The 13,727-nt window shown below is 31.5% G+C and overlaps 1 protein-coding gene across 2 annotated transcripts; it reads right to left on the bottom strand.

Moving 5' to 3' along the window:
* Positions 1-663: 663 nt before the first annotated feature.
* LOC105258635 (cell division cycle and apoptosis regulator protein 1) lies at positions 664-8,216 on the bottom strand. Of its 2 annotated transcripts, none has more exons than XM_011269998.3 (15): positions 8,030-8,087; positions 7,371-7,498; positions 7,002-7,273; positions 6,658-6,909; positions 6,060-6,326; positions 5,756-5,981; positions 5,317-5,594; positions 4,295-4,550; positions 3,219-3,284; positions 2,938-3,138; positions 2,630-2,809; positions 2,197-2,544; positions 1,742-2,111; positions 1,310-1,653; positions 664-1,231 (listed from the first exon to the last, which is right to left on the bottom strand). In XM_011269998.3, the coding sequence occupies exons 1-15, from the start codon at positions 8,085-8,087 to the stop codon at positions 944-946; spliced, it is 3,534 nt and encodes a 1,177-aa protein (XP_011268300.2). In that variant the 3' UTR covers positions 664-943. The 2 variants fall into 2 exon arrangements, with proteins under 2 accessions (XP_011268300.2, XP_011268301.2); XM_011269999.3 differs by having other exon boundaries at positions 944-1,231; positions 6,060-6,323; positions 8,030-8,216.
* Positions 8,217-13,727: the final 5,511 nt, after the last annotated feature.

The following is a 13,727-nucleotide window of genomic DNA, read 5'->3' as shown; positions in this document are numbered from 1 at the left end:
GTTTGAGAAAATATCGAAAATAATTTGTATTGCTGCATAGTAAAAAATGTATCTGTCATTTTCAAATAATTGATAAATTTTGTTGCTCTTGGATAGTTTATTTCGATATAATGTTATTTAACGAATGCTGCTAATACTATAAAATCAGCACTAATAAAATAATATAGAATTCAAAATACAAATGCAAGAATAGATATCCTAGAAACCAAATATTGGTGTAATTTATCATCGGTATCACATTTAATGCATTAGATTATATTGTTTATTGTGCTAAATTATACATTATACAAGATTAGTTTAAAAAAAGTACCAATTTGCAATATATTTTTTTATTGCAAAATATATTTAAAGAATGATGAAAGACCCGACAACAAAAATGTAATGTAAATAATATAATATTAATTATTATAACTTAAGTTTAAAGCATGCAAAACAGCTCTAAAAACATATTCCTATACATAAGAATTTCATTTCAAAAATTACTTTATATTCACGTAATAACAATGCGAATGGAATATCTATTGTTTTTTGAATTATTTTAAATAATAAAAATGATTAATATTTGGCATTTAATGGCAGATGTTGATATTATATTTTGCAATCATATTTTGAAACTCAACTTTTGTATATATATATATATATATATATATATATATATCTCCATTTAACGAAAGATAATTTAACAATGATAAATGTTGTTATGCATGATTTTTAGTGCTTCTCTTATTACTAATTAAAGATGCCATCACACATTATCATTGAGTGAAAAAAGTTATAAAATGTAGTCTTCTTTTGATAGTTTCATGTAGCATAAATTTTTTGTTAGTTTTTTCTTTGCTTTTTTTTTTTACATGTCATATGCACATGCACATACACGTGAAAGTAAAAAATAAGATCAAACTTTTATTCGTGTCAGTGCATACTATAATAAATAGATGTGCTTTTATTTCTTCTCTTTGTCCATTTCGGTAATCTCCTTTTTGACAGAAATTTTATTGTCAGATTTCTTATCTTTGTCCATGTCTGTGGGTTCCTTTTTCACTTGAACTTTGTTATCTCCCCACCTCGTATCAGTTTTAAATTTGTTTTCCATCTCTGAACCATTTATTTCACTGCCAACTTTTTCATCTTGAATTTCTACTATCTCTACCTTTCTTGTATCATTTTGCATCATTTTTGCTGCTATGTGATATATATTTTTTACTGCAGTTAGATAACTGTGGCAATCGGTCTGTAAACACAATAAAATAATATTGTAATTCTATTTTCTTGTGAATTGGGATGTATAATAAAAAACCAATATACTTACAGAAACCTTCTTGAGCTTTTCTTCTGTGCTTCGCAATTTATCTTTGTACATTTTTAGATCTTCCGAAAGACTTTTAATATTATTGGTTTGTTTTATGGATTTTTCATTGACTATAGTTAGTTCATGTTGAATTTCCATCATGCGATTTTCAGTGTCTAAACGTGCTTTCTCAGATCTTTTCAATTGACCAACGAGTTTTTCTACATCCAATAAGGAGCCTTTGTATAAAACAATACCTTCTGGAATAGTTTCTTCATCATTTTTTTCCAAGATGCAGTCTTCTCTTCGCGCCCTTTTTGAAGGCGGTCCGCTTCCAACAAATACAGGTAATAATTTTTTATTTCCTACAAATATATATATGGCTTAATAATTTGCATATTAATTGGCATATTATATTGTAATAATGTTTTATGTTAATAAAAAATGCATTACCGAGGGCAAGTGAACGTAATATATCTTCCTCATTCTCAGCTTTGGCCGATTCACCTCTATCGTTTTCCTTATCGTCTTTCTTCTCATCCTTTAAATCATCTTCTTTCGATTTATCTGTTAATTTGCGATAATGTAAAGAATCTCTTGTAACAACCTTTTGTACGAGTTTTCGTACTTGAGCTCTTGATAAATTCAATCCTAGAGTGTAAATAAGTTCTTCTATGTCTTTATCAAATATATATCCGCAATGTGTCTGATCAAAATACACAAATGATAGCAGAAGATAAGGATCGTATGTGTATAGTTTTGTTTTTCTTTTCTTTCCATCTTTGTCTCTGTCCCTTCTACCATCTTTCACAGAATCGTCATCCTGTACAAGTAATTACATAACATGTCATAAAATAATAATTTTTATACAAAATATATAATAAAATATATAAAAGATAAATTTTTACATCAGACTCATCTTCTTCATCTTCCTCTTCATCATCATTTTTATCCTTTTCTTTGTCTTTGTCATCTATTTTACTTCTTGCGTCTTTATCATCTTTCTTATCTTTGGCTTCTTCTCTCTTCATGTCGCGTTTTTCATCTTTCTTATTAGATTTCTTCTCATCTTCTTTCCTTTTATCATCTTTCTTATCATCTCTCTTATCATCCTTCTTATCTTTCTTCTTATCTTCATCTTTCTCTTTAACTTTTTCGGGGAGACTGGACAACGCACGATAGATGCGGAAGCCGAAATCTCGCATCAACATTTCATTGAACAGTTCAGCAAAGAGAGATACTTCAAAAGAATGCTCCTATGTGTAATAAATTTATATATTAATTATTATTCTTAAAATAAACAAAAATAATAACAAATATAATCTTAAATAGAAGGAAAACCTTGGTATCTTCTGGTCTATAGTCCAATAATACGCTTAAAGACATAACTGTGCAGTCGAATTTCCCACTCTTGGCCATTCTAGACGGATGAACGATAATATGCGATGAATCAGGCAACGTATACCTCTTCTCAAGTACAGCACGTTCACGTTCATAGAGCTTTCTCTTATCTTCATCATGCTAAATAAATGAATATTAAAAATCTCAGATATTTTCAAGACATAATTTAACACAAAATACTTGTAATAATAATAATAAAAATAAATATAATTTATAATTCTGCAAATATATCTAATATTTTTGTTTACATCTTTGCCATCTCTGAATTTTTTATCGTCCTCTTCCTTTGATGGCGGCGAGACAGCCTCTTCATTGTCATCTTCATCTTGCCGACCTTCCTCTTTGGCCTGTTCCGACTTTACAGCTTTCAAAAGTCTTGCTAGCAATTGTGACTTTAAGCCTTTTGAGCTCAAATTACGAGCTGCCAGTTCTTGACGTAATTCATTCACCTATATTAGAATAAGATGCATTTCGATTTAAAAAAAATTAGAAAATAGAAAAGTTTTATTAAATGCATTTAAGTACTAACGTTCATCGATTTCGGATCTAGCTCGGAGTAATGCGTAGGATCTTTCTTCTCAGGCATAGAATCGTCCTGAAAGAAGAAAACACACGTTAGTAAGAAGCAGAAATAAAAAACCCGGAGAGAAAACTACAAAACAGAAGCAGCCCCTATAACGGAACGAAACCACTCCCTCTTCATTCTTTCATCACTCTCTACTTTTTTCAACACTCTCTCTCGCATTATAACGATATAAACATATCTTCATTCACGATGACCGTCAAATATGACTCAATAACTGCTAGAATCTCATAGTGTCCTGGCTCTGGTGTCTGTGTGTTATGGATAATATCAATAAGGTTGTAGTATATAACGATGATTAAATGAAAACTTTTGAACGAGATTTTCTCAATGTTGGTGAAGGTTTCAGGAAAGGGAATGGCTCAGCTGCGCTCTTCTCCGAGCTAGGCTTGCTTGCTTCTCTTGTTAATGCAATGTGACTGCCATTGGCTAAGGGAGCGATACATTATCCGTCGATCCTTTTTGACATTTAAAAGTGTTTGCATTGAGAATTTCTCACTAACTTATATGTAGAATAAAATAATCTTAATATAAGTTATGAGATATGTACACTTAAACTTTGCCTTATTAATAATTTTACAATATAAATAATACTTATTCCATAAAATAAAATGTATTATCTTATGGAAAAAGTCAAATCTATAAACATGTATTTCATTCCAAAAGCTCACAGTCTAATCATTCATTAATATTTGCTTTTTAAAATTGCCGTCACGATATGTATCATAATATAACTGTTACAGTAACATATCTGTACACTACAACCCAATATAATCTAAATTATTATTTGTTTTAACTGACAGTAAATACAATCTATTGTATAAAAAAAAAAGAAAAAAAAACGAAGACGAGAAATAGTGCCCACGATAGATTGACTTATTATAGGATCGATGGACAAGTATAACCTATTGAAAATTCAGTTTAGTAATGGGAAGAAACGGTGGCACGAATATATATATATAATAAATATATATATATATAAATATAAAAAAGTATAAAGTATGGCATGATGTTGGCAGTGCCTTTTGATCAGCGACGGCAGCCTCATCAGTCTCATTGGCAGCATCCAAATCGTCGGTGTTAGAAGAGGCACGCAGCAATTTTCGCTCCAGTTGTTTCTTATAGTTGAGTTGTAGCCCGTCCCATTCCAATCTGGTAGGTACACAGCTCCAAACATCTGGGAGAAATAGTATGACGGTTTCAACGCGAGAGGGTACCACTCGCCCGGACTTGTGGGTCGTTTCTGCGCGTCTGTAGTAGAGTTCCAGGAAGCGGTACCTGTGCCGCAAGGAAAAACAATACCCAAACGTCAACTCAGGTTAATGGCGCTTAGCGTTGCCTTATATGCTAAGTGTTCGTTCGCTTGTTCGTAAAGCCCACACACTGCATACAAAGCCACGTACAGCGCACAACGTAGACCATTTGAGAGAGAGAAAACACAACTTAATTCATATTCTAATAATAATAGAACAATAGTGATGATTTGTCTGCCGCGCGACTGCTCATATATCGTCGTCGATGGAAGGGTGTGCTTGAAACCGGGATCCAGTGCAGCAATCTCCATCGGTCGCTCGTATTAACAGAACAAATACATACCTCCACCGCAGAGAAATCGAGCTACAATCTTAGTTTATCAAGAGAACTGATATTAAAAGTTTCTCTCTATCGAAATAGTGAATAATATACCTATCATGGATACACCTTAATGCTATAGTGTTTTATTGCTTGATTTCTTTTTTTTAAATGATTTGTTTTTACGTTATATGTGAAATAAGAATTTGGAACTATAACCAAGACAATAAAAAAGAAAATTAAAAAAAATAATAAATTTTAAAAAAATGTAAAGAATTCCACAATTGTGACCTTTTGTATTTGTTAGCAAAATAGTATTCGAATGTAAAATGTGTAATATATACGAAAAGAAAAATTCAATGATATTACGTTGTTCTTTGTAATGAACCGAGGCTTTAAAGAAGCAGTTTTTAAAAGTACTTTAGAGTATTATGCATTCAACAAAAAGTATTGCTACTTGGAAAAAGCGTACCACTGAGTGCAGCTGGATAAATCTATGCCAGTAAGCGCTTTACAGGTCCTCACGGCCGTCCTGATTAATACAGACGGATCTTTTTCAGGATTAGGCCCGTCTAATGAGGGACTCCATGGCCCACCTATAGCCATTGTTTCATTTTTGCCCCTTAAGCCTACTAAGAAATTTATAAGGCGCGTAGGATGAACGTAATCGCGATCGGGATCTCTATCTTCGGAGACGCCACAACATCTTTTGTATATTTCTTCCATGGCAGGCATTGATATGAGCATGACCTAAAAAGCAATTAGAAAATATTCAGTACGCAAAATCACTTTGACATGCATGCATGTATGTATGGCAATCCCTATCAAGTATCGGCGCATAGATTATAGAAATTTGAAATCGCCCGTTTCTTGTCCTATAATGACAATCGCAACACAACTTCTTGACAGACCTTTGCAGAGAACAGGTAATCAGCATCCGAGGGTTCTAGTACTGCTGTATTTTCAATACACGGATCGACATCTTTATGCGTAACATGAAAGGAGCATGGTTTATTAAGGGTAAATGGCATATGTGGTGGAAAGGCATCGACCCATCTGAAGTTAGTTGAAAAGAAGTCGCTAGGAATGTACATATTTTGATAGCGTCTTCTTATCTCAAGAACATCTGCTTCAGGCCTGTGATAATAAGCAGTAATAAAACTCTACTAATGGATACATGTCCGCTATATAAAATAGACAATATATTACACTTACAGGTCAAGTGCGATTTTCGGTATTTGCACCATGTAACGCGGTACGACTCTTGTACGCCGACGAGGTCTGGGCGACTTGCTTCTTCTAGTCCTTGACGGGCTTCGGTCCTCCTTCTTCTCGCGTTCTCTTATTCTCTCTTCGCGACGTCTCTTTCGTTCTATTTCTTCGTCATCGTTTCTCCGCTCGCGTGGAGATCTTTCTCTTACTCTACCAATCTTGTTACGATTGCTGGTAGTGTTGGAATTTGTTGTACTTGTTGTGAACCTACTATAATATAATGTAATGTTTCAACAATGATAAAATATTGCATATCATAGGAAAGTAATTCTGCATATATAAAGTTTTCTGAACCAGATATCTGCAATATTTGTTAAAATTTGAACTTTATTTCAGATTTGAATTCTAACTAACAAATCCATAAATTTTATAATATTTATGATAAATATGAATTATTGGACTTTAACATAGTATCAACTATACGAGCTATATTAACTGACTCTAATATTTAATATTTATAATTTGGATAACTGTATAGATAAGTAAATACTAGCTTATGCCATTAAAAAATAGATATAAATTATACAATAATAAAATTTACCTGTTGTTGGGATTTTCTGTAGGAGGAGGTACAGCATTGTAAGTGCTTGATGTTCTATTTGGCTGTTGTTGTTGCTGTTGTTGTTGACGATTTGATTGATTAGTTTGTTGAGTATTTGCATTGTTGCTATTATTACTCATAGGGAGCACTTGTATTCTAGTGGCATTCCATTTGAACGGCATAGAAGGATTGTATGACGCCTCCACGAGTACACGATCGCCTACTACAGGATTAGACCCCTTCACGCATGCACTGGAGAGAAAAAGAGAGAGCGAGATGAATTTATTAAAATTTATAAATGCATAGATGTGAAAAAAATAGATTATTCTTAGATCTGTGCTTACCTAGTTTGAAAAAATACATCTTCATCTACAAAGCCAAAATTATCATGCACTTTGGTAACAGTGCCTGTGAAAACTCTTTGCTTTGTAGACGATGAAGGTACATTCTGTTGCACTTGCTGCGGAACACCAGTCACAGAAGGTTGAAAAGCATTTGTGTTCAATGCTCGCGGCGTTGGATAAGAAACTGTAGCAACTTGTGGATATAACTGTCCCGCTATACCCGATGGCAAATTTGAACCGAGAGTTGCCATTGATGCCATAGTAATATTGGGCTAGGAACAAAAAGTAACGTAGAATCATTTATATTTGCTTCAATAAAAATGATTAATCATGTTTAACTACATGGGAATACTAATTCTTGATATCTACCTGCTGCAGTCCCAGACTTTGTTGGTACACTTGTTGAGTTTGCTGTTGATATTGTACCATTGGTTGCCCTCCAATGCTACCCATGGCTTGACCTAGCATTTGTTGCTGGATATTCTGTATACCTTGACCTTCCACAAATACAGTAAAAATTATACATCGCAATACAAATCACATGTCATAAATCGGTCAAAATTTTAATTAATGTCACACGAGATAATTATACATAAAAAATGCTATAAGAAAAAGATACCGAGAGACAAATATCTAACATTGTTTTATTTCAATGACGATGCATAATAACAGAAGTTTTACTGAAATTAAAATTTCGCGAGAAAGACACGATTAATAACGTCCGAAGATGTAAGGAAAAGAAAAACAATAGGGAAAAAAAAGGAGTAAATAACAATTTCTCTAGAGGTGTCTCATCGTTTCACTCGTTACACTTTAAAGGTCATCGGGAAATTGAGAACGACGATTTACGAACGAATCGTCGCGAGCAACATAACGCATGACAGCTCGAAAGTGGTCCGTCAACTCGCGTAAATCGCCAGCGGAAAGGAATTTGGCGACAGTTCGTCGCGGTCGTATTGCACAAGGGACGACGACCAAGGTGATCCCGTTCTCGTTCGCGGAAAGTAAGCAAGCGTTACACGACTCACCTGCATTACGGACCCACGGCGGATTCTTGCCGCCGCCAAAGGGTGACAGATTGCTCATTTTGCCGAAGGATCGGGCCGATTTGTCGAGACACCTCTGTGAGGATATATACGCGTGCGTGTGTACAAACGCGACGGCAAATCTGGCAGGCACTCGCGTTCAGCGTCCTTCATTCGGGCGCCATGTTTTCACACGTACTACGCGAGTCGGAGCAGCGTCCGGTTCGGCGCGCGAGGGAAGTCGCGCGCAACCACTTCCGGTTTTGAAATGTGTCCCTCCTCGAAGAGAACGTGCACGTATGTCTCTCGTCAAATCATCCGCGTCAATCACGAACGTGTTTGTCGGTATAATTTATATAATATTATTATATTAATTTAAATATATAAATATTATTATAATTTATATAATATAATTTATATGTATATATATGTGTGTATTTCGGATAATTTCGGATATTATTAAAATACCTTGATTGTTTCCGCATGAAAACGCGAGCTCTGTTTATTTCAATTGTACTCTTAATATTCATTTTTCGCTCTCTTTCTCTCTAGGTTTATAAAAAACAAACGAACTGATCTGCGAGATTTATTCTTTACAGTTGCATTTTTTATATTATTTCTTTTTGCATCGCGAGAATAAATAGAAATAGAAATAAATAGAAATATATTAGAAATAAATAGAAATAAATATATAAATAATAGAAATAAATAGAAATAAATAGAAATATATTTTAGTGTTGGAGAGAAATTAAGAGCAACACGTTGCACATGAAGTGTAATTATATACACGAAAGAACAAGTCTGTGATTGGCCCGCTGCCTTAGGCGATACTTGGCGGGAATCGCAATATTTCGATAGATTTTGAATCGTCAGTTAATCATAAGACGCGTCGCGATAAAGTTGCCGAGGTCGATCGCGCTTCGTATTAAATTTATTTTTTGCGATTATCATCATTTAAGAGTGAATCCGCGATAGAGTATCTCTCGTCAAAGTGTCGTACATGAGTGCAATGAACATCGCGTGTGATTATCTCATTATTAATCGCGATTTCAACGATTCGTATTCAAAGTAAATCGAAATCCATTTTGCATATTTCGCGTCATCTTCGCATAAATCGGGAATGCAATGGATGCAAATCATTGTCTGCGATCATTGCCAGGTATGTACGTCGTTCTGTGAAGTGTTCGACAAATATTTAATATAATTAAAGCCATCGTATCGTGCATCCATAACGCTTTTTGCGTTATTAATACCTCATTTATTAATATCGAAGAACCGAGATTAAATTTTTCACATTTTTGCGATTCATACAAAATGTTTAATTAATCTTATATCTCTCTGCATTTTTCTAAATTTTAATAAGCACGAACACAAGGATTGATTTTGTAAAAGAATAAAGAAAAAATTCAAAATTGTGATTATATCTTGTGCGTATATCTAAATTTTTCACACACTTATTAAATAAAATATAAATACGTATATTTACACACTTAAACGTAAATGTAAAATATACGTATTATACGTATATTTTACATTTTTCAATCTTCTTAAAAATTACATAAGAATCATATAATAAAAATGAAATTAATATATAATCAAGAAATTCATCTGCATCTATCAGTTACACATATATATTTTCTCTCTCTTTCTCTAAGTGAATCATTCAATTTTCATGGTTTTCTAATATGCCAAGTCGAGATACTTTATTCAATCGCTTTATTCTCTCGTAAAATTTTTCCCAATTATGTACAAAAATATAATGAGAATCATTACAGAGTTCGTAACATTTAGGTACACGACGCGATACGCTTTTTCATTGTCGCAGCCTTTCGCGCTTTCCTTAAATCCTTTGAAGTGCGCTCAGAGAATATGAAATTGTGACACATGACAGTACATTACACAATAATAATATGCGCAAATCATCTTTCTATGAACACGTAAAGTATCGTTTTATTATTAGTTTTAATATTAGCATTGTGTCATGCAATTTTATATGGCTGTTTGCGATTCGCGCAAAATCTATTGTATGACACAAAAATGTCCAGAAGATATCTTTGCGACATTTTTTAACACATTTGTTTTACTAATCTTTAATTTACAAAAAATTTAAGTTTTAATTTCTTAAAAGAATAAATTATATTTTAAATAAAGAAAAATAAAAAGGAAGAAAAATGACAATGTATGTATTAAAAATTGTGTTGGAAATATAAGAAAGTTACGAGTTTTTAACACGCTTTATTATTAATTTTTTATCACGCTGACAATTACTTTTTATAAAATATAAAAAATTACATAGATTTATAAACAATTGAAATTGCATTACGAAATCATTCACAATCGAAAAGAATGAAAAAAAAAAAGAATCTTTATTCGTTTGTTTAAATTGATAAAATATAATCGAATAAAAAATACAGTAGCAACGATATCTTCATAGAAAAACTATCGCATTTATATTAGTACAAAAAGATCGGAAGCTTTTCTTCGTCTTGTCAGCAAAGTTTTCCCATTCGTTTATTAGTTGGCTGGTGAGGAACAAAGATAAACGCGTAGCGCAATTTTTCGATTGTTCGCATTTTCATGTTTCGTCAATCGATAAGATCCTTCATTGACATATCTCAAATTGTAGTATGATTCTTTAAAAAACGGCTAGATCGTAATATTTATAAAAAATTGCAATTTTCGAATCACTAATAAAATGTTACTTTGTTGTGTAATGCTATTTCATCAAAATGTTTCTTTCTTAAATGTTTAATTAGCATAACATTATTATATGTTCACAATACCATAGCATCACAAATTAAACAAGATTGTGATAATGCATAATAGATCTAACTGTTAATTATAGTTTAACTTTTTTATCGCAGTATTATAAGATAACCACACACAAAATTTATCTTCTTGAACACTCAAGAGCTGAATATTTTTTTAAATTTGTGTTCCATTTTTAATTCTCGCCTTCCTCGCATTCATATGAAATTTTGTACACATATTCTGTCATTCAATTATGGCAGTTTTTTTTTAGATTATGCGTATGCGTTGCCATTTACTCTTCATTATATTAATTATTCTCTTATGCTTATGCTAAACCGGGGAAGCAAAGCTAAGTACATATTCAAAATATACATATAATAAATAATCAAATTTGTACGATGCAAAATCTGTAATGTCAACTGTAGTATCAATTCCCGAGAATGTATCGCAATAAATCGGAAATTTAAATTATTGTGTTCGTGCATTTAAAAATTAACTCTAGTACACTTAGCAACCTATGCAAATATATGTCTAATATAATTTTAAAATATTTTTGCAATTATATTCGGATTAATATATATATATATATATATATATATATATATATATATATATATACACAAATAAACTATGCAAATCTACAATCAAGCGTCATTATACATAAAATTTTCCGCAATTTTCTGAATTTACATATTTTACACAAAAGTTGTATAAATTGCAATTATTTTATAAAAGATAAAACTTATAATCTTTTAATAATTTTAGAAGAAATATTTAAAACAATCTTTGAGAGGAAACGAAAGCTTGACTTGTGATTCGCACACACACACACTCACGCGCGCACACACAATATATGTATATATATATATATATATATATATATATATATAAAATATATTTAATATATATATGTATATATATATATATATATATATTAATATATAATATTATATATATTAATATATTATAATATTTATTATTATATATATCAATATATAATATATAATGTTACATATATATATTAAATATATTGTTTTGTTAAAATAAAAAATTTTTAATCATTAATGTTCTAGTTTTTGATTTAAATAAAAAATACTTAAGAAATTACCTGCTGCAAAATATGTCTTTTATAATAGCACATTACGATATTACAATATTGAAATCTTGCAGATTGGCGTAAAGTGCGGCAATATATAAATTAAACTTGAACAATATTTCGAGAATACATTTTCATATGAGATATATAATCGAAAGTAATTGCATTAAAAAAAAAAAACCTGCGTTCACAAATATGAAACTCGTTATCCGTGTAAATGAAAACTTCACGAACGCTTTTCGATGATACTCGTTTCCAGTTTATTCTGCTAATTGTCGCTAATTCTCATCTCAATTGTACGTATACTTTCATAAAGGAGCTCATTATGATGAACACGGCGTAAGACTTACTCTACGTTTAGATTTTACTCTCGTTCGATAGAGCTATTTTATCCGCCTGTAAAAATAGCCGAGGTTGAATTTATTACAATCGAGAAAAACGTTTTATCATTAAAGATTTTTATTATGTGTATTTGGATCATCATAAATAATATATTCACAAAAATAGGAAGTGTACAAATATATTAATCTTATAGTGCAAATATTACGATCTCTAAAGATTTGCCCTTTCCCTCGAATATAGTATTATTTGCGTGTATGTGTATATATTTTGAGACATTGTTCGTATTCGTACGACTTGTTTAGTGCGACCATTATGGTCAAACTTACGGATTGCGTGTAAGAAAGACTCATTACTCAGTTCCCTTGAAGCTTGATTCTACGACAACAGAGCTTCGTGACTTTCGTAACTTGAATATCGTATACTTTTTTTCGATCGATTAAAGCGTTCGTGTTCTGTTGTGCACAATGATAACGAGCCGCAGTGCGGTTTATTGAAGCCACTCGTATTGAACACCAAAGCGATCGAAGCGACGAATAAATCCTTCCTTTTCGGCAACTTATCGCAGATATTATCGCACCATCAATGGTAGAATCAAGCTATTATAATGAATTAATAATATACAAAAAGATACATAGGCTTAGTTGATAAAGTTGGCACATGTCGCTAATAATACATAATATTCTCATGAAACTTTATTTTAAAATAACAATCAATAAAAAACATAAATTCATATATATGTAAAATTGTCGTGTTGAATAAATTGTTACATTAATTTCGTATCATATAAGATATAAATATAAATATTATTTTAACAAAATAGGAAGCTCAAATGAAAAATATAGGGCAAACAAATTCACAATCGTAAGTCGTCTATCGTGATCGAAAAGTATGACGAGATATATAATTATTCTGGTGAATTTGATGATCATTATTAAGAATAGAAAAAAATCATCAATTTTTCAAAATTAATAAATTTTTTAAAAGAAACTACAAATTATTAACGATTGCCAACATAATCATATAACGATTCTGTACGATATTTCGGACGAATTGATCTGTATAATTTAATGTCATAAATTTTTAAGAATATTAAAAAATTGAACACTATTACAATTATAGAAAAAGAAAAAGACAGAGACAAATAAAGAGAAGAAGAGAAGGGAGAAGGGACAAGAAAAAGAAAGAGAATCGATCATAATGGAAAAAAAGAATTTAGTTCTAGCAGCGTGTCTCAATGGAAAGTAACTTGAAAAAATTACGTATAAACAACATCAACATTCGTATACAACCAGCAAAAAATGTACGCATAGCAAACACGAACAATTAAATTATCGATGATGAATGCTCTGCATTCTTCGTCGTATGTGTGCGTTTTATCCAGCTTATCTCTCGTATTATTATTTTTATATTATAGTGATCTTTCTTTAATTAGTTCAGCTTCTCTCTATTTGCAATTTAAAAATTGCAGCATAATTTCATAATGTTAAATATGAAAATCATAAAATAATTTTT

The sequence above is a fragment of the Camponotus floridanus genome, unplaced genomic scaffold, assembly GCF_003227725.1.
Source record: "Camponotus floridanus strain SB8 unplaced genomic scaffold, Cflo_v7.5 scaffold40, whole genome shotgun sequence".
Taxonomy (NCBI): Eukaryota; Metazoa; Arthropoda; class Insecta; order Hymenoptera; family Formicidae; genus Camponotus; species Camponotus floridanus.
The sequence above is the reverse complement of the archived record's forward strand: the minus strand, read 5'-3'. Positions and strand labels throughout refer to the sequence as shown.